Here is a 21,650-nt window from a genome sequence, read left to right as displayed (position 1 = left end):
CCTCCCTTGCATTTTCATAGATAGGGGAGCCACCCTAAGACCGGATGCATGCTACTGGCCAGATCATCGGGTGAAATGAGAGAAAAAAAATTAAAAATAGTGCAGCGATAAAAATCTAAGGATTGGTAAGATAAAATATATAAAATGTTTGTTTTTGAGTTTAGATGTGTTTTAAATATCTCCACCATGCACAGTAATTTTTTCGAGTGATGACTAACCACCTTTTGGACACCACTCACCAGATCAGCTGACCTCTAAATTAAAAGCAGAAAACATAGCAAATAAGGTCCTCCCTATAAATTTTTTTTTTTGTAAAATTCTTTTTATTGAAATTTTTCCTTTATAAGCAAACAGACATACAAGTTAACAAAAGAGTGACCCTAGCACATTGCCAGACCACTCAATGACCAACCGGTCATATTTATAGACCTATCTAACATAAGCACCTAACTAAGTGCAAATCCTTTACCTCCCACTCCCACCCCCCAACAACCTGGAGCTCGGTTCACCCCCACCTTCGGACAGGACATTTCCCTTATATCACAAAGGTACAACTCATGATACACCCAGTGGATATAACCAATTGTTTTAAAGCATTACCCAAGTATTGCACGACTATTTAACCCTCAAATATTAATACTCCTAAAGAACATATTCACCAAAACATTATCAGCCCCCTTGACAGAAATGGAAGGTCAAAGATATTGTCAAGCAATAATAATTATTTTAGTGTTTGCTTACATGGAACAATACGTTAAACAAATTTATCTGGCGGTAGTATCCGATTTAAACCACGTTTGCCACACTTTATTAAACTTTTTCTCACACCCCCTGGAAAGGTATGTTGCTTTATAGTAGGGTAACATGGAATTGACTAATCCCTTCCAAAAGGGTATTCCTGGAGGCGTAGAGGACCTCCATTGCAATAGAATAGCCTTTCTCCCGTAGAAAAATAGTATGATTAATAGCGTTCTAAGAGCCTTTGAGGGAACCACCTCTTCAACCAGACCTAGTAGACAAACTTTAATAGAGTTTGGGATAGGAATCCTCAGGAGATCTGAGATGCACGACACTATCCCCTCCCAGAAGGGTTTAATGTGAGAGCTTTCCCAGAAGATGTGCTCCGCACCAGCCGGTGAAAAACCACATCTCCAACACTCCGAGGAGATTGCAGGGTATATTGTTGCTAGTCTGGCAGGAGTAAAATAGATTCTGTGTAAAAATTTGAAATGTATTAGTTTATCCCTTGCCGAGACCAAATGTTTGAAGGGGCAGTTCCACATATCATCCCAATCCTCCCCATCTATATCGGGGACCTCCACCTCCCAACGTTGTGTACATTTTACCAGAGGCCTGGGACTTTTCTTAAACATTTCTTTATAAACGACTGATAATGTTTTAGGAAGTTCTTCCTGCATAAGCATATCTTCCATGGATGACGGGAGAGATTCCACCACTAGATCCCCAAAGTGAGCCTGAAAGGCGTGACGGAGTTGTAAGAATCTGAAAAAATATGAGTTGGGGAGATCGTGTCTGGCCTTAAGTTGATCGAAAGCCATAAGACTCCCATCTCTTGTAATATCTTTAAGGGTTTTGATACCCCTGACCACCCACACCATGTGATCTGAAAATGTATAAAAATTAATCAATTTAGGATTCCCCCACAATGGAGTCAGTGGGGAGAAGCCCAAGTAGCTTGGACAAGCTAGTTGTTTTACCTCCTCCCAAGCCTTAATAGTAGCCTTCATAGCCAATGTGAGTGGTAATTCCGATTTGACACCTCTGTATAGGGCCAGTCGAAGAGTCTTGTATGATCCCAAAAGAGCCGCCTCCACAACTGTTGCAGAATCTCCATCATCTGATATTAGCCATTTATGGGCAAACACCATCTGACCGGCCAAAAAATACTTCCTCCAGTCAGGAAGAGCCAACCCGCCACTCCCCCAGGGTTCCTGAAGTACCTTGAGCTAGTGATAATGTCCAATTGTTTAAAAAAAGACTTGGGGACCCACACCGGGGCGTGTCTAAGGAAATATAAAATGACGGGAAGTATCTTCATTTTTAATAAATTTATCCTCCCTATGAGTGATAGAGAGAGCCTCTGCCACGCCTGAGCCCTTTGCTTGAAAAAATTCAAAAGTGGCATCAAATTAAGAGTCAAGTATTCAGAGCTATCAGCTGAAATTTTCACCCCAAAATATGTGATGGAAGATACCCATTTTAGCGGCAGACTATGATCAGCCTTTTCTTTGGCCCCTTCATCCAATGGCAAAATGGAGGATTTACTCCAATTAACTTTTAGCCCTGAAAAGGTGGTGAAATTAAGTATTTTCAGTGCCGCCTGTAATGAGGACCCGGGGTCCTCCAGAAACAGTAACATGTAATCGGCGTATAATGCTAGACATTCTTTGATCATACCAATTCTTATGGTTTGAACGTTACTAGATGACCTAGGAGCCACTGCCAAAGGCTCCATCATAAGTGCAAAAATAAATGGGGACAAAGGACACCCCTGTCTAGTACCTCTGCTCACTGAGAAAAAGGGAGATGTAAACTCGCCCAGTCTGACTGCCACTCTGGGATTACTATACAACAAAGTGATCCATTGCAAAAACACCTTGCCAAACCCCATTTTACCAAGCACTCTAAGCATGTATGTCCAGTCAATTGAATCGAACGCTTTTTCTATGTCGATCGATACAATTATTCTGGAGCCCGCCCCACACCCGGAAAGCTGAAGATGAGTAAACAATCTTCTCATATTAGTATCTGTAGACTTCCCGGGCATGAAACCGGTCTGATCAATATTGACAAGAGAGGGGATCACCTCGACCAACCTATTTGCTAGGATCTTTAAGATCTTCAGATCCATGTTTAGTAGAGCAATAGGTCTATAGGATGCACATTCTAATGGATCCTTTCCGGGCTTCGGCAACAAGACCATGTATGCATCCAACATGGACGTTGGAAGCTTATTGAGTTCTAGACACTGAGCTAGAAGTGTATTCAGTCGAGGTGCCAATTCCTCAGCATAGAGTTTATAAGTCTGCGGGAATGCCATCCGGTCCGGGGGCCTTATTAGGGGGAAAATCAAAAATTGCAGCCACTATTTCTTTGTTAGTTATCCCTGCATCCAACACCAACCTTTCATCGTCAGATAACCTTGGGAGGGTAAGATCCTCCAGAAGGGCATCCAAGGCATCAGGGTCATATTTTTGGATGGGGGCATATAGGCCCTCAAAGAAATCACGAAATTCCCCCAGTATTTCCACAGGATCAGTAACCAGCACCCCACTCTTCCCTCTAATTACCGGGATATTAGCAATTTGATTATCTACCGCCACTAGTCGTGCCAGCAGTTTCCCATTTTTATCTCCTTCCGAAAACACAGAATTCGCCCTATGAGTTGCCTCAGTATGCGCAAGATCAGAGAAATGCAGGGATAGAAGACGCCTAGCCTCCATCAACGACAAATATGTAGTATAAGAGGGGTCACTGGCATGTCTCTCCACACATTCCTCCTCTTGTTCCTGTATCCTAAGTATCTCTGCATTGTGGGCCACTCTCTCAGACTTGATGGCGGAGATGCATTCCCCCCTCACCACTGCTTTAAAAGCATCCCACACCACTGGAGGATCAGCCGAGTCCTCATTGTTTAGCCAGTAAGAGGCAATTGACCCCCCCACCCGGGAATAGACCTGCTCATTTTGTAGCCACCCCGGAGAGAGCCGCCACCCCCCTGTCCCCCTCTCCGCAGAGAAGTTAAGATTAAAAGACAGGGGGCAATGATCAGATATACCACCAGCCAGGTAATCAATATCCTTCACAAATGAAAGTACCGATTGGTTCCCAAAAGCTAGATCAATCCTGGCTGATGAACGGTGAGTCATAGAGACGTGAGAGTAAGCTTTGCAATGAGGGTTTTTGGCTCTCCACAGCTCAGTCAACCCAGCTACTGAAGCCCAGGAAAGAATATCTGCCGACCCCATCCTTCCCGGGTTAGAGGAGTCCAGAGCATCCAGAATAACGTTAAAATCACCCATTAATACTAGAGGGAGGTGAGCAAATGGGGCTAATCTAGTAAACAAGTCATATAGTACTTGCACATTAATGGGGGGAGGTAAATATGTTTTCTAATATCATCTTATGTTGAAAAATGTCTAAGAGGACAGCAACATATCTCCCCTCCTGGTCGGAGAACACCTGATGTATAGTACATGGTAACACTTTGCTAATAAGGATCGCGACTCCTCTAGCAAAAGTAGAAAAGGTAGCGTGAAAAGCTTTTTGAACCCAGGGCCTGCGTAAAGCCAGGATCCTGCTACCATCAAGGTGAGTCTCCTGCAAAAAGGTGATATGGGGCCTGAAATGCTTGAGGAATTGAAATACCGATAAACGTTTGTGTTTGCTATTCAATCCTCTCACATTCCAGGACACAATTTTAGCACAGTTAGCCATGACCCTGTACAGTGAATTTTGATATCCCGGAACCCGAGTGCAGTATCCAGTACAGTCTACAAGTACTGGATGAAACAATAGACCAATGCCAGAAACATCCCAAAACATTTACCCCTTGTGAGAAGTGAACCGAGCTACAACAAACCCCCCCTGTCATTATACCAGCCATAAACAAAAAACTACAATTAAAACAGATAACAACTGGTATGTGGCTTACTCCCAAAACTCCCAAACATGGGGAGAACAAAAAATATACTAGGAAGTCAGTAACCTAGTGACGAAATGTTCGGCAAGTTTATCACGTGTTCTCTTCTTGTCTTCTCTTCATGGAGCCCCATGGGAAAAGGATCAAGGAGCATTAGATAACAGACACCTGGCCGTATATCTAGGCAATCCAGTGGTCTCACGGAGCCCTCTAGTGGTTCCTTGCAGGATTGACAATATAAAGAAAAAAATAAGAAAAATGAGGATAAATTAAAAGAAAAAGGTAAAAGTCTTGAGCAACTGGAGAAACAAAGTGCCTCCAGATACACACAGCCCCCCATGTAATATATGAGAGGAAAAAAGTACTCCAGCCATCAAGAAGTCCGGAAGTTAATAAATGTGAAATAAATGCACAACAAAAACCAAATCACCACGAAAGCCCCAATGTGTGCAGCCATTCATAGTGAGCAGATCATCAGGGATCATTGAGAATGTAATATTGAGACAAATTTAAGATCACATCCAGCAGCTTTATACATTTCGGTCAAGCCATTCGCTGGCTTCCAGTGGGTTGTCAAAGAATTTAACTGCTCCTTTATACTGTGCCCACAGCCTGCTAGGGTATAGCATACTATACTGGAACCTCCTTTCCCTCATTCTCTTACGGACATCATTGAAAGATCTTCTTTTCCATTGAGTTTCCACAGAGAAATCAGGAAACAGCATTATTTTGGTGTTCTCAAATCGCAAGTCCTGATGCTTCCTGGATTCAGTGAGGATCATATCCCGGTCCCTATAGTTGAGAAATCTGACCAAGAATGGTCTTGGGAAAGCTCCGGGTGGACGCACTCCTGTAAGGGACCTTGTGTGCACGCTCTACAACATAGGTAGGGGGAAGGTCGCCCAACTGCAGAACCTGCTTAAAAAAATTGCTCAGCAAACATGGCGGATTTAACTCCCTCTGCCCCTTCTGGTAACCCGACTACGCGGACATTGTTTCGTCTTTGTCGGTCTTAAGCGTCTTCAGCTCTATGTTGGAGTGATTGTACCATCTGTTGCAGCTCAGACAACTGTGCGCCCTGTGCATGTGACAGATCCTCCACTTCAGATATTCAGTCCTCTGCTGTAGTAAGTCTACCCCAGATTTTATCCAGGCAAGATGGTTGATCCTTACCATCACTGCAGCTTTACTAGCGTCAATAGCCTCTAAGATGGGTCTAGTGATGGCATCTGAGGCAGTCTCCTGACCTGGGGATGCCGGCTGGGGATTCTCCATACCTGCAGCAGCCGCTGCTTTCTCCATCTGCCTGTCTCTTCGCTTGGTTCCTTCAGTGAACTGCCGAGGAGGTAAGATGGCAGCGGTGGATCTCTGTTTCGGGCCTCGTGTGGAGCGTGTCTGCCTCTGGGAGCGCTGGGGTGTCTTATCCTGCTTGCTCCCGGTCTTTTTCATGACCAGGAGTGCCCGATCTCAGCTCGCAGGTGTATCTGCCCAAAAAAAACTGTCCGAAGGCTCCGGAAAATGGATAGATCTTCAGGATAGATGTGGAGCTCCAGAGAAACACGTCTAGCCTCGTTCACATTCGGCCACGCCCCCCATCCTCCCTAAATTAAAAACAATGTTAGCAACGATTTATTCCCAATTTGATCCAGTTTCATCATAATAAATTTTCTCATGTTAATATATTTAACTATTCATATATCAGTAATGTAGATGTGCTCAAATAAAATGAAAAGGCAAGCTGCAACGCATTTAAAAATATAAAAACTATGTAGCAAAACAACTCACTTTTACTAAATACATATGTAGCATGATGAACATGCAGCAACATATATCCTTTACAGGTCGTGATCTCAAACGTTCCACCACCAGCATTCTCACGAATAGCAGAAACAATTAGCGTAATGTAAAAATGAGTGTTGCACTAAAAAAAATAAATTACTGTGAATTGTGACAGAAAAAAACTTATACAAAATCAATTATTGAAAAATCCAAAATAAAGTCCACAAAGCCCCAATTATAAATCCAATGAATCTGTGTTGAAGTGCTCTTAAGATGAGTTTAACATCAGGTCAGCATCACCAATAGGGATGGGCCGAACACCCCAAAAGTGCTAATTTTAAAGGTTAATATGCAAGTTATTGTCATAAAAAGTGTTTGGGGACCCGGGTCCTGCCCCAGGGGACATGTATCATTGCAATAGAAAGTTTTGAAAATGGCCATTTTTTCGGCAGCAGTGATTTTATTAATGCTTAAAGTGAAACAATAAAAGCGAAATATTCCTTTTAAATTTCGTACCTGGGGGTGTCTATAGTATGCCTGTAAAGTAGCGCATGTTTCCCGTGTTTATAACCGTCCGAGAGCAAAATGACATTTGTAAAGGAAAAAAAAGTAATTTAAAGTGCTAGCGCTAGTGCCGGCTATTAATGAATTGTCGGTCCCGACAATACACATAAAAGTCATTAAAAAATATTTTAAAAAATGCATGGGGGTCCCCCAAAATTCCATTACCAGGCCCTTCAGGTCTAGTATGGATATTAAGGGGAACTCCGTTCCAAAATTTAAAAAGAAATGGCGTGGGGTTCCCCCCAAAAATCCATACCAGACCCTTCAGGTCTGGTATGGATTTTAAGGGGAACTCCGTTCCAAAATTTAAAAAAAACAGCATGGGGCTCCCCAAAAAATCCACACCAGACCCTTATCCAAGCACCTGGGGGTGTCTATTGAAAGTCATTGAAAAACAAATAAAAATGCATGGGGGTCCCCCAAAATTCCATCACCGGGCCCTTCAGGTCTGGTATGGATACTAAGGGGAACTCCAGGCCAAAATGTAAAAAGAAATGGAGTGGGGTTCCCCCCAAAAATCCATACCAGACCTGATTTTAAGGGGAACTCTGCGCTGAAATTTTTTAAAAAATGGCGTGGGGTTCCCCCAAAAATCCACACCAGACCCTTATCCGAGCACGCAACCTGGCAGACCGCAGGAAAAGAGGGGGGACGAGAGAGCGCCCCCTCCTGAACTGTACCAGGCCACATGCCCTCAACATGGGGAGGATGTCCCCATGTTGATGGGGACAAGGGCCTAATCCCCACAACCCTTGGCCGGTGGTTGTGGGGGTCTGCGGGCGGGGGCTTATTGGAATCTGGAAGCCCCCTTTAACAAAAGGGGACACCCAGATCCAGGCCCCCCCATGTGAATTGATAAGGGGTACCATTTCACAAAAAGAAAGTGTCAAAATGTTAAAAAAACCACAGGAGACGACTTGGGACAAGTCCGTTATTAAAAATAAAAAAGAGATTCCAGCGATGTAATCCAATAAATCCAATAAATCCATGCTCCTACTCCAGCGATGTAATCCAATTCTCGATCTCCAGCGATGGTTGATCTCTTTTTTTTATTTTTTTTTATTTTTAATAAAGGACTTGTCCAAAGCAGTCTCTTGTGGTTATTTAACATCTTTTTGTGAAATGGTAGGAGTACAATGTACCCCTTACCAATTCACATAGGGAGGGGCCGGGATCTGGGTGTCCCCTTTGTTAAAGGGGGCTTCCAGATTCCGATAAGCCCCCCACCCGCAGACCCCCAAGTACAAAATTTAAAGGAATATTTGACTTTTATTGTTTCACTTTAAGCATTATTAAAATCACTGCTCCCGGGAAAAAAACGTTTGGTTTTTAAAACTTTTTTGCATTGATACATGTCCCCTGAGGCAGGACCCGGGTCCCCAAACGCTTTTAATGTTAATAACTTGCATATTAACCTTTAAAATTAGCACTTTATATTTCTCCCATAGAATTTTAAAGGGTGTTCCGCGGCTTTTCGAATTTGCCGCAAACACCCCAAATTGTTTGCTGTTCGGCGAACAGCCAATGTTCGAGTCGAACTCATGTTCGACTCGAACAGATAGCCCATCCTTAGTCACCAACAGTCGCCAACACCCAGGCATGATAAGGAAACTACTAAAACATAATTTAAGTGTAGGGCAACAAGTATATAAATATGTTAAACAAAATTAAGAATTAGTGCTAACATACATGTGAAGTCTACTCGTTAATAAAACAACACTAAATACCTGATCAAAAGCACCACATAACAGTGTGATTAAAATTCAACATATATCTGAAAAGTCTCTCTCTCTATATATATCTATATCTCTTACACACACGCATACATACACTGCTCAAAAAAATTAAAAAGAGAGAGAAAAAGACACAGGTGCCTCTGAGTATGGACGGCAATATTTAATAAAGAAGGTGCATTAAAAACTCACATTGAGGCCATGCTATGAACCGTCTATGCTGTGTGTCTGAACCGCATCTCCCATATTCAAGTGGAAGTGAATGTCCTGGCCAGCAGGATACTGTGGCGCTCAAGCAAGATCCAAACCGAGGGTTGGAGCGAAGCTGAGGTCCAATAGTGAGGGATGGAACGCAGAGCTGGGCGAGATGGCATCACTGGCGTGCTCGTGGCGCATTTCGGAGCATGTGCACTGGAAGTATGTGCACAGTGCGCGCTCCTTTCTCAAGCTCTAGAGCTTGAGAAAAGAGCACGCACTGTGCTCTAGAGCTTGAGAAAAGAGCACGCACTGTGCTCTAGAGCTTGAGAAAGGAGCACGCACTGTGCTCTAGAGCTTGAGAAAGGAGCACGCACTGTGCTCTAGAGCTTGAGTAAGGAGCACGCACTGTGCTCTAGAGCTTGAGAAAGGAGCACGCACTGTGCACATACTTCCAGTGAGCATGCTTCGAAACGCGTCGCGAGGATGCCAGTAATGCCATCTCGCCCAGCGCTGCGTTCCAGCCCTCTCCATCGGACCTCAGCTGCGCTCCAACCCTCAGTTTGGATCTCGCTTAAGCATCACAGTATCCTGCTGGCCAGGACATTAAATTCCACCTGGATATGGGAGACACGGTTCACACACACAGCATGGACGGTTGATAGCGCAGCTCACTGGACCCAAATCTGCCTATACACAGTAACCTCAATATGAGTTTTTAATGCACCTTCTTTATTAAATATTGCAGTCCATACTCAGAGACGCCTATGTCTTTTTCTCTCTCTCTGCATGTCTGGAGTTTGCTTCAACTTCTCCTACAAGGCTTGCCCTGACACAGTGGACTGATCTGTTACATAGAGCTGTTTAGCTCAAAGGACTTTCTATGGACTGAGTTATATTTTTAACATCCATTAGGCTGCGCCACTACCCTATGTATCAAAAAAATTAAAGGACACTTTTAAGCAGTGTATAGCATCAACTCAATTAAACTCCTGGGATATTAATCTGATCACTTAAGTAGCAGAGGGGGTTGTTAGGTTGTTAACCAGTTTCAGCTGCTTTGGTGTTTATGAAATTAACAGGTGCACTAGATGGGAAACTTTTTTTTTTCCCCTACTCCTCTTCGGACTGTTTTTCAATAGTTTTGCATTTGGCTAGGGTCGTTGTCACTACTGGTAGCATGAGGCGATACCTGGACTGTTAGAGGTTGCACAGGCAGTCCAACTCCACATGGATGGTACATCAATACGTGCCATTTCCAGAAGGTTTACTGCGTCGCCCAGGCTCAAGAGCGTGGAGGGGATTCCAGGAGTAGTTACGGGTAGTTACTCCAGGACAGATGGATAGGGCTGTAGAAGGTCCTTAACCCATCAGCAGGACTGGTATCTGCTCCTTTGTGCCAGGAGGAACAGGGTGAGCACTGCCAGAGCCCTACAAAATGACCTCCAGAAGGCCACCGGTGTAAATGTCTGACCAAACAATAAGAAACAGACTTCATGAGGGTGTTCTGAGGGCCCAATGTCCTCTAGTAGGCCCTGTGCTCACTGCCCGGCACCATGGAGCTCTATTGGCATTTGCCATTGAACACCAGAATTGGTAGGTCTGCCACTGGTGCCCTGTGCTTTTCAGAATTGAGAGCAGGTTCACCCTGAGCACATGAGACAGACGTGAAAGCGTCTGGAGAAGCCATGGAGAACGTTATGCTGCCTGTAACATCTTTCAGCATGACCGGTTTGGTGGTGGGTCAGTGATGGTTTGGGGAGACATATTCATGGAGGGACGCACAGACCTCTACAGACTAGACAATGGCCCCCTGACTGCCATTAGGTATCTGTATGAAATCCTTGGACCCATTGTCAGAGGGTGCAGTGGGTCCTGGGTTCATCCTGGTGCACGACAATGCCCGAACTCACGTGGCGAGAGTATGCAGCCAGTTCCTGGAGGATGAAGGAATTGATACCATTGAATGGCCCCATGCTTGCCTAACCTAAATCCAATATAAAGGGGGGCCCCAACCACCGGGCCCTGGCCTCTCTGCAGCTGGGCCGCACGTGCGGCCGGCATGAAAGAGCCGGGCGGGCAGTATGAGAGAAGCAGACGGGCAAGCAGAGATGACATCATCTCTCTCTGCCCGCCCCACATCACCGCTCTTCCGCCCTCATAGCCTGTGTTCTGTCAGCCTCTTCAATGTCGGAGGTGCGGGAGGGGAGCAGAGAGATGACATCATCTCTCACCACCCGCCCCCATCACCACTCTCCTGCCTTCACTCGGAACCCACCACTGCACAGAGGCCTGCCTCTGTGCTAAATGGAACAATGCTGCCACCATTGCAGTGACAATCCACATTTGTGGCACTGGCAGGCGACGTGGCAAGTGACAATACACATCTGGTGGTAGGCAGCGTGGTAAGTGACAATCCACATCTGGTGACAAGCAACATGGCAAGTGACATATCACATCTGATGACAGGCAGCTTGGCAAGTGACAATGTGCATCTGGTGACAGGTGACGTGGCAGGTGACAAGCTGAATCTAAAGGCAGGTGCCCTGCAGAGTGACGATCCACATCTGGTGCCACTGGCAGGCAACATGGCAAGTGACAATTCACAACTGGTGGCAAGCAGCGTGGCAAGTGACAATCCGCATCTGGTGGCAGGCAGCATGGCAAGTGACAAGCTGCAACTGAAGTGGCAAGTGACAATCCACATCTGGTAGCAGGCAGCGTGGCAAGTAACAATCCACATTTGGTGGCAGGTGACATTCTGCATCTGGTGGCAGGCAACGTGACAAGCTGCAGCTGGTGGCAGGAGACATGGCAAGTGACCAGCTACATCTGAAGGCACGCGATGTGGCAAGTGACAAGCTGCATCTGTTGGCAGGCGGCATGGCAAGTTACAAGCTGCATCAGGTGACCATGGCAAGTGACAGGCTGCGGCTCCCACTGATTCTGCATTATGGTGAGTTGAACTAATTTATTTATTACTACAATGTAATAATAGAAATAATTGCTCTTCAATCGCCCTTACACCATATCAAGCATGGTGCCGGGATGATTTAAGCGCTAACACCAGCCACTGCCCACGAAAAATCCCAGAGTCTCGCTGGAGCTCTGTCAGAGTGACCATCAGGTTCTTGGTCACCTCCCTGACTAAGGCCCTTCTCTCCCGATCGCTCAGTTTGGCTGGGTGGCCCGCTCTAAGAAGAGACCTTGTGGTTCCAAACTTCCATTTATGAATGCTGCTGAAATTTTTCTGTACCCTTCCCCAGATCTGTGTCTCGATACAATCCTGTTTCTTGGCTTGGTTTGTGCTCTGACATGCACTGTTAACTGTGGGACCTTTATATAGACAGTTGTCTGCCTTTCCAAATCATGTCCAATTAACAATTTACCACAGGTGGAGAAACATCTCAAGGCTGATCAGTGGAAACAGGATGCACCTGAGCTCATATTTGAGTGTCATGGCAAAGGCTGTGAATACTTATTTATGTACATGTGATTTTTTTTTCTTTTTAATACATTTGCAAAGATTCTTTCTCATTGCCATTATGAGGTATTGGTTGTAGAATTTTTAGGAAAATAATTTAATCAATTTTGGAATAAGACTGTAACATAACAAAATGTGAAAAAAGTAAAGCACTGTATCAACGCTCTGTTAATATTAATAGTGATGATATAATAACAACAATATTGGCTATAAAAAATAAACACAATGCTCACAGAAGCAAAGGTCTTATTTATTTACAAAGAAATTAGAACCCTAACATAGAAATCTAAAAGAATAATACAGAGCATATAAAACAAAAAAATCATAGATGATACGTTACGCAAGTCCGTCCTCAGTGTTGTGTATCTTGGTTGGAGCTCAATGTGAAAAAGAGGGCTATAATGGCTGGCCTTTGCATCTTCTACCACCCACAAGCAGCAACCAAATCGCCACCTTGTATAGTTTGGGATCCAATGAGCTACAATCTGTAAGCTTTAAGGTCCTGTCCCTCCTAATCGCTAGGAAGCATGTTCTTACCCCGAACATCCTCCAGGAAACATGTTGCTGTCTTCCACCAGATGGCACTACTATATTGCCATCAAGCTCCTTGACCTAAGTCAGCACCACAGTCCACATCTGCCCCCCTTTGTTGTTGTTGCAATTCAGGAAATCAGTCATTTTAATTTTCACATCACCAGGAGGTCTGAGATGATGCTCCTCTACCACCCATACATAACATCAGGAAGTCTATGCAAGAACATCCTTCAGGATATTAATTCCCATTAGTGGCCCCTTGTTATAAATACCCTGCTGTGTAAACTGATTCGCCTGCTGTTCTAAGATGACCTCCAGCATAGCCCTTTGATAACAAGAAAGTAAAAATCCATGAATGGCTGCTATTGCAACCATGTTGTGCCTCCCAATGATGATTTTGACAGTGTCAGGCCCTTTGCACACCATAGATCCGATCCAGCTGAAAAACGGACAGGAGGACCCGATCGGACCCTCCATTTTGCTATACTATGAACGGTCGAATGTAAACAGACTTGTGTCCGTTTACATCCGACTAAATCCAATCTAGCAAAAGCAAATGAAAGGGGATACATTCCCCTCCGTGTGGCCGGATTGAAGTTCAGTCAGATGTAAATGGACAGCCGGTCCATTTACATCCAACTGCACATAAAGCAGGGCATGCAGTGTCCATGTCATCTGGGCGCTCCGCTCAGCAGGAGATCATTGGACAGATCCCCTGCTGAGAAAAACTGGATCCGGCCCATGTGAAAGGGGCCTAAGGCAAAGCAGCAAAAAACTTTTTATTATCACATTTACTACAGTTGGTGTTCTCTTAAACTCATACAAGTTCTTCAAATATCCATTGTACCCTGTGTGAAAATGTTTGTTGCCAATTCAGATTGGAGCTGTGTATTCAGAATGTTCTAATGGTTCTTACTGTACACATAGGTATAGCATTCTGCACTCAGATTAATTTTCTAGGCAGTGCAATAGAATTGCAGTGTCATCCTGTTGCGATTAATTAGTGTGCCCATTCACTTAACATCGCTCAAATGGATAAAGCCGCATCTATGAACAGATAGTTCTATTAATATCCCAACTTTGATACACACATGCAGTGTAGCCCAGTTTAAATGAACACAAAGAACCACTGCACAGTTCATGACTGGGTCTTACGTCCTATACATTTACTCTGTGTTATAGCATTTTGTTCTTCCCTTTACCTGTCCATTATTGCCCATTAAGATACATGTAGCCTGTGTCTGTGAGTGGCAGGCTATTATCAAATGTTAGGCAATGGAAAAACAACCCTATGTTTCCTTTTGCAGATGGAATAATACTCCTATGGATGAAGCTATGCACTTTGGACACCATGATGTCGTTACAATCCTTCAAGAATACCAAAACAATTATAAACCTCTGGCGCAACCAGATACTGAAAAGGAAGAGCAGACTGTTCAAAAGAATCTGGATGGGTTGCTATAAGATTTGATCACAAAGATGACATATTTGCACATGTTGTAGAATCCTATAAAGTGTGTGTATTTTTTATCTTATAGTGATGTATATTTTAAATGAAGACTATCTTTCAGTGTTATTTTACTTGTTGGATCCTCAGGATGAAATTTTAAAGAAAAGCAACAAAGGCATAGCCTCTTTATTATCCCCTAGAGCTGCCAAGGAGAAGCTGCCTGATTTATTTCCTTGGCATCAGTGGGTGACTTTATGCTGCATAAATGTGCTTTCCTTTTAATGTGAATTTTGTGAAGTGATGTTTTAGAAATAGTTGCTAACAAGTCCACAGAAAAATAAGGTGAAATGTGTACAGCCTTTTGGGACATACCAAGTCACAAATATATTAACATAGGCTGTAAAATCCTTTAGTGGAAGAAAGAATCCCTTCTCTTTCTGAATAAACCAGCTAAAGTTGGTAACAATGTAACTTTTCCACTGAAGGGTCATCTTGCTGCGTTTTGTTGAAAATGTCTTATTTATCTTGTGATGTCCTTTCAACAGACATTGTAGTTTTATGTGCGATTATCACATGCATTTTGTGATTTCAGAGTAAGGTGTGTAACTGTTTCTTGTTTGGTGTGTGAAGTGTATGGTGGTTTGTTTCGTTTCAAGGAGAGCTATATGGTAAAAAAGAAAACATGAAAGTGGCCGTTCCTAGCAAACTGCCAAGGGAAAAATGTTATCTTAGGTTGGACTCACACTGCCGACGGATGCGGCTTGCAGCAGGGGTCTGGTGCATCCCTGTGTTCTCCATTTCAGGGACGAATTTTTGCCTGAATTCACCCCTCAAGCAGGGCCAAAGACGCACCGGACTCCTGTGCAAGCCGCTCCCCAGCTGCGACTGGCTCCATATAGAGCCAGTCACATTCCCTTGTAATGCGAATTGGATGCGGTGAAAGCCGCATCCAATTCACACTAGTGTGAACCCAGCCTGAACAAAATACCAAATGCACAATACAGTTCACTTAACGTACAACCAAAATTCTAGTTTTCAGCAGCTGACTTGGATTTTAAAGGTTTGGCACTGGGAATGTGTTTTACAGCTAACGCTGCTTAATTGAACTGAAGATGTCTGGATACTGATAACTGTATTTATTAGTTGTGCTCTAAGATTTATATTAGTTTAAAGATATAGAGTAAATTATTTAATAACCATTGGAAACGTGGACCTGTGCTAGTGTGATTTAGTATTTATTAAAGGGCATTATGGCTCCAAAGTGAAACCTTGATGGTAAGCTATAGTTGTTTGGATGGAACAACTAACAAGTACCATATTCCTGGAAATTAATTTAAAATGTTGACTGCTGTGTTACTACATAGCACATGCTGTATATAAATTATTGCTGCAATATTATGTTTGTGTTGCTTTATAGATCTCCACCTAGCTGTATCTCTAACAAAATTGTGTTCTCTTTTCTCACGGTTTCTCTGCAGAGAGTTGCCCTTCAGCTTTTAGTGTTTCCTGTAACACTAATCAGTAAGTCTGCACTGTTAAGTCGCTTAGGAACAAGTATGCTGTATCTCTTTTAAAATGCACTGTAAAGCCATTTGATGAGCATTTTATTTATGTTACATTTTTTTGCAATTTGAATTTGTTTTCACCAATGATCAAGACAACACTTGGTGATCAAGGCATAATGTGCGTTAGTAATGTATGGGTAAATTTGTTGTTGGGGGGGAGAGAGAAAAAAAGAATATGGATAACAAATTACACGTTCTATATTAAAAGACATAAAATATATACGTCTAACTTGCTATAATTTACAACACAACTAATAGTAAAACCGTTCTCTTGATCTTAGATATTAATTATTGTATAGTACTTTAGACCAGCATTTAGCACAAAATAGCATTAAATAACCTTTAAAAATAGCAATATATCTTTGCTCAATACTTTTAGTTTGAAGTTAATGAAATAAAGGGAAGGTGAAGATACCTAATTCATCTGTTTCCTGTGGATTAGCATTTTTCATCCTTTCCTTGATCCATGATCTTGGAAGATCTTTGTGCAATAAAAATCCAATATAAATTTTGAAAGCAATTTTTACCACATGTCTGTATGGCCTGATTAATGCAAGTCATGTTTTCATTAGTCGCATTTCTTGCACTTAGTAGGTTGTGTATGGTTAGAGCTAAAAACCATATTGAACATTTTTCAGTAATATTTTTGAGCTTGATTTCAGGCTCTCCGTGTTTCTGTATGTGATGGGACCATGAGGCTTCTCATTTGTTATTGGTGTGAAGATGATACAGCAACTTTTATAGAACTTGCTACATGCTGATACCTTGCTAGTAAATGAAAAAGATTTTAAACTATCCATGGCAAATTCTGACTTGAAAAATATATAAAGTGCCTGTCTGACCATAGCCTTAGAATCTCAGTCCTGCTTAAACCTGATGCCTAGATCCAGTCTTGTGTATTATAGAGTAACAATGATAAATAACTTTTATGGCAGAAATGTATGGTTGTATGTACAGAATAAAGGCAGAAAATAAGCAACATTTTAATGGTACGACAAATATATTAAATTAAGTTCTAAACGTAATGGTTTAGCACAGAGCAGCCCCAATCCTCTTCCTTTTGGGGCCCCCAATAGCAAGCCTCTTGCTATAGGGCACCCAAGCAGGCTCGCTCCCAGGCCATGCTCTGTGTGTCCATTCACACACAGAGCGTGGCTCAGCCCCGCCTCCTGCTCTCTCCTCATTTGCCTACTGTCTGTGATTGAAAGCAGCAATGGCTCCTGCTGCTGTGTGAGCCAATGAGAACAGAGAGACTTGGGAGAGCCGCTGCTATCATGCACATTGCTGGATTGAGATGGGGCACAGGTAAGTATAAAGGGGGGGGGGGGGGCTGTGTGGGGAGCTGCACCCAAAAGTTTTTTTACCTTGATGCATAGAATGCATTAGGATAAAAAAAACTTAAACCTTTAGAACCACTTTAAGGCAATGAAAAGATGTTGTGCAAAGTAGAGTAAGCCTCAACATGTCACTTTACAGATTTCTGTTGATTACTAGGGGCTACTGCACATCAGTTTTTGTCTTATCGCTGCATTTGTTCAAGGAATTAGTTAATTGTATTGCATTGTGAAGTTGGATCAGTCATGATCCAAAATTGACAACAATGTAGTTTCATGTATGCTGAGTTTTTACTATACAGGATTATATGATAACTGTAAATGTACACATATGATTATAATACAGGTTGTTTATGCTACCAAAGACCTGGCAGAGGTTCTTCTCAAGTGTGGAGTTATTTCATTAAAAATTCTTATGTAATTGTTGATAACCAGTTAATGATTCCTTGTAACAAAGAATTGCTAAAATCCCTTACTACTTGTGAATAAGTGAATTTTACCACTGTTGTACTGCAAATACACAAACGTTCTGCTTTCACCTATAGTTGGAAATTCTCCCTATTGCGAGTTTACCAGTTGTTTAGTATGTGATAACATTCCATAGGTACTGAAGAAAAGGAGTAGTACGTTTCAAGGACTCAATGCTCCAGTTCACTGCCTGTAAAATGTGTTAATTTTCAACAATACTGAATCAGTTTACTGCAAAACCATATTTATCATCTGCAGCAAAAATATTCACAAACAATGTTCAAATGAAAGGAGTATTTTATAATTTAGCATTTTTTATTAAAAAAAATGTCAGCTTTAATACCCGTTATCCATTCCATCTACTTAAAAAAATTATTCTCATTAAAGTGGAGGGCCACCCTAAAATAAAAAAAAATAAAAAAAAAAATCGCATGAAAAAATCTTAAAGTTTAAAAAAAAAAAACATTTGAAAAAAAAAAAAAAATTTAAACTTACCTGAACCCTTGTTGCTAGGCAGTCTTCCTAATCTGCCTCTTCCTATTCCGCGGCGTGTCCTGCTCCTCGGTGAGCGGCCCCGTTGCCTTCTGGGAACTGTCTGTGTTCCCAGAAAACCACGGGGGCCATTTACAGAGCGCCGCACCGCTCGCGTGTGCGCAGTAGGAAACTGGCAGTGAAGCCGCAAGGCTTCACTGCCTGTTTCCCTTAGGGTGCCGGGACCCGAGGGACGGGGAGGCCGACATCGCGGGCACCCAGGACAGGTAAGTGTACCTATTTAAAGTCAGCAGCTACAGTGTTTGTAGCTGCTGACTTTTTTTTTTTTTTTTTAATTTCGCTGGCCGGAATCCCGCTTTAATGTTTGCTAAATTAGGACTGTCTGTATTGCCTACAGTCGCCGATCACATCCTGCTGTTGTAACAGATAGAATTTAAAGGCTTAAATGATGGCTGTGCACATGGTGATCAAATAAAGTGATTTTTATTTCTTTAATCCAGTTTTAAATTTAAATAAAGCAATTCTTTCCAAACTAGGGTAACCAAAATTATTAGAATCTGAATCCTAAAAAAGCATTTTAAAAATAGACAAAACGGTATGTTTAAGATTTTGTTCAGAGTGTAAACAAAGATGTTGATGATTACCCAAATAAAAATTAGAGTAGACAAACCTATCACAAAATAGTACACTATACAATGCTTAGGTGGCAGACAGTGTGTGGAAGTAGGGCATAATTAGGAAATTTAAGATGTGCAGGTTGCCTGACTTGCAGGTATTTGTGCAGGTCTGTGGTGGTCCTCACATAACGTGAAATTTGGATGGACTTTTTTTTTTTTTTTGCTGGAAGGAAGTTGGTACTGGAAGCTTTTACTCTGATTCCAGGTCTGAATGGGGGACAGGTAGTTCTATAACACCCAGCAGCTAATCTCCACTCAGGGCCACAAGCCCAACATCATTTATTAGTACTGGCCTGAGGGGCAAATGCCCCACTGTCCACCGCTGATATAGATTAACTTACTGAACACTGGTGAGGATAGTGGGAGAGATAAGGCCGAAGCACCAGTTTTCCAGCTGAAGTTTATATCTGTGCCACAGGTTTTCAGGTACTGTAGAGAAAAACAGGAGATAGGAGATGTGTTAAAGCACTTTGACTGCCAGACTTTGTGTTATATAATAATAGATCCAGCAACAAGGACGCAAGGGGGGCAACCACTGTTGACCACATGGCTGGATAAGGCCTGTGCAGACCCCCAATCTCCACATTTTATGTTTATTAATTTGGAGTATCTGCATATTATTTATGTGCTTCATGAAACTTCAGATGACATTAAACACTTGGGATGTGGGGAAAATGTCTATTTGTGAACTGGTCAAATTGGGTGAAGCTGATCCTTTCTGTTTTACAAAGATTTTATTAGGAATGTTGACAAAGAAATACAGTGTAAACAAAGCTGAGGTACGCACGGAAATTTAAGGTCAACTAATGACAAAGTAAAATATAGCATTTTACCATAAGACTGAAAAAGACAGCACAAAAAGCAGATTCCGGCTTAGATATGGCTGGTAAACTGGTTTTAGATATCATACGAGTGTGTGAAAGCGAGAGATCAAAAATGGCAATGGCCTGCAAACGAAAAAAAGGGGGGGGGCTGGAGTACTGGCAGGAGGAGAAAAAAAAAAACCACGTTCACCCAATGCTTAGCTGCTGGAAACATAAGAAGAAAACTAATAGTGCTGCATTGGTGAAAAAAGGAGAGAGAGAAAGCAAGAGACATGCAAAGGGAAGGGTAAAAAGGCTAGGGGGAAAGGGGGAGATGTTGAGGATCTATCCAGGAGTTGCTTTATCGAGCAACTCGTCATCTATCAAAGAGACAAGAATGAGTGATCAAGATTGGGATCTTGGTGGTAATTTAGTCAAAGAGACCATATTTTGAGGAATTTCATATTTGTGTGATTCAGTATAGAAGTGAGCCTTTCATGGACCTTAGTGCCCATTATCCGCAGTTTCTTTCCCATGAAGATCAAAGTTGGTTGACGCCACACTCTTGCTATAGTTTGAGCTGCTAGGAATATAAAGGAGATCAATTTGCTATCCACTTGAGTAAGATTGAAGCTGATCCTTTATGAATAATCGGATTTATCAGGTCTGCTGTGAACTCTGCAGTTTAATAACCCAAGCGACCAATATTGCATAGTTGCATAATTCTTTGCAAATATGCTAATCGGCATGCACACATTCAAGAGTAATGGCAAACTGTGATTCATCAGAATGGATCAGAATTGCCTTGATTTTCCATTAAACATTTTGGCCTACCCCCTTCTTGTGGTTCAAAAAAATCTGATACATTACTGATTGTTATCAGTAATGCTTGGGCCAAAAAGAAAGGTGCAGACCCCTAAAAGCTTGTCCTGAAAATTTTGCAAATAAAAAAAATATCATGGACAGTACTCAACTTTGTTATAGTCTAGTAGCAAAGAGAGCCAAATATGTCCAAAGTACTTTTCCACAAATATCTCCAAGTAAATACTGCAGTAAACATAAAAATCTTCTAAAGAGGACAGTATGACCAAAGTAAAAAAAAAAATGTGCGATTCTTTACATACAGTTCATTTGGGAAATGTTTTTTTAGTTTATGCTTGGTAGTTGCTGCACTTATACTGGCCCTTATTTTAGTGAGAATATACGGTATTCAGGTTTGAACTATAAACCTAAAAAACATGTATTAAAAAAAGACATATATTATGTAATGCACAAACCCAGCAAAATATTACTGTTTTTAGCAAAACTATAAAATTTTAAGGATCCATATTTAGGGGATGGAGGTGCCATATTCTGAATAAGATGTCCTGAATAGTAGTTGATTCTGTAGTTAACCACTCGCCTTACAGTAAAATTTTAAAAAGAATATAGGAACTTTTTAGCCTTAAGCATTTTAGTCTTCTGGAGATCATAAATGATAAGATGATTTGAAAATATTCTGACATCAGTTTCTAAGTATGCTTGTGTTTATTATAAGATACATTAGAATCAGTGTCCCCCTACTTTTCAAACTCAGCATATGTCCTTTGTGCAGGATCTGCGCCCCAAAAAGATGCTTGTACTTTAACTTTAGCCCCATTTTCATCATTTAACAAGTCATCCAAAGCCCCTGAACCAGATGTAATATACTGCATATTGAGTTTGACTAAACATGAGTTTTAAGGTTAAAGATCTAAATTTTATAGAAGGATCACAGCCAAAACTGGTGTAAGCAAGTGTACATCCACACAAAGCTGCTAGTTCCAATAGGTATAGGTTAAATCACCATCCATCTTATAAGTATCCCTCAGGGTCCTAGTGGGGTATTTACCCTGGTGAATACTTTATTGCTTATTGAGGCATGAATTTA

The 21,650-nt window shown here is 42.1% G+C and overlaps 1 protein-coding gene across 1 annotated transcript in view; it reads left to right on the top strand.

Moving 5' to 3' along the window:
- The window catches only part of GLS (glutaminase), a 210,391-nt gene extending 192,195 nt beyond the window's left edge, over window positions 1-18,196 (top strand). The window contains exon 18 of the mRNA XM_073633167.1: window positions 14,260-18,196. Coding sequence (XP_073489268.1) covers window positions 14,260-14,416 — 157 coding nt within the window. The 3' untranslated portion in view covers window positions 14,417-18,196. The remainder of the gene's footprint in view (window positions 1-14,259) is intronic.
- The last annotated feature ends 3,454 nt before the right edge of the window (window positions 18,197-21,650 follow it).

Source organism: Aquarana catesbeiana, linkage group LG06 (assembly GCF_042186555.1).
Source record: "Aquarana catesbeiana isolate 2022-GZ linkage group LG06, ASM4218655v1, whole genome shotgun sequence".
Taxonomy (NCBI): Eukaryota; Metazoa; Chordata; class Amphibia; order Anura; family Ranidae; genus Aquarana; species Aquarana catesbeiana.
The sequence above is the reverse complement of the archived record's forward strand: the minus strand, read 5'-3'. Positions and strand labels throughout refer to the sequence as shown.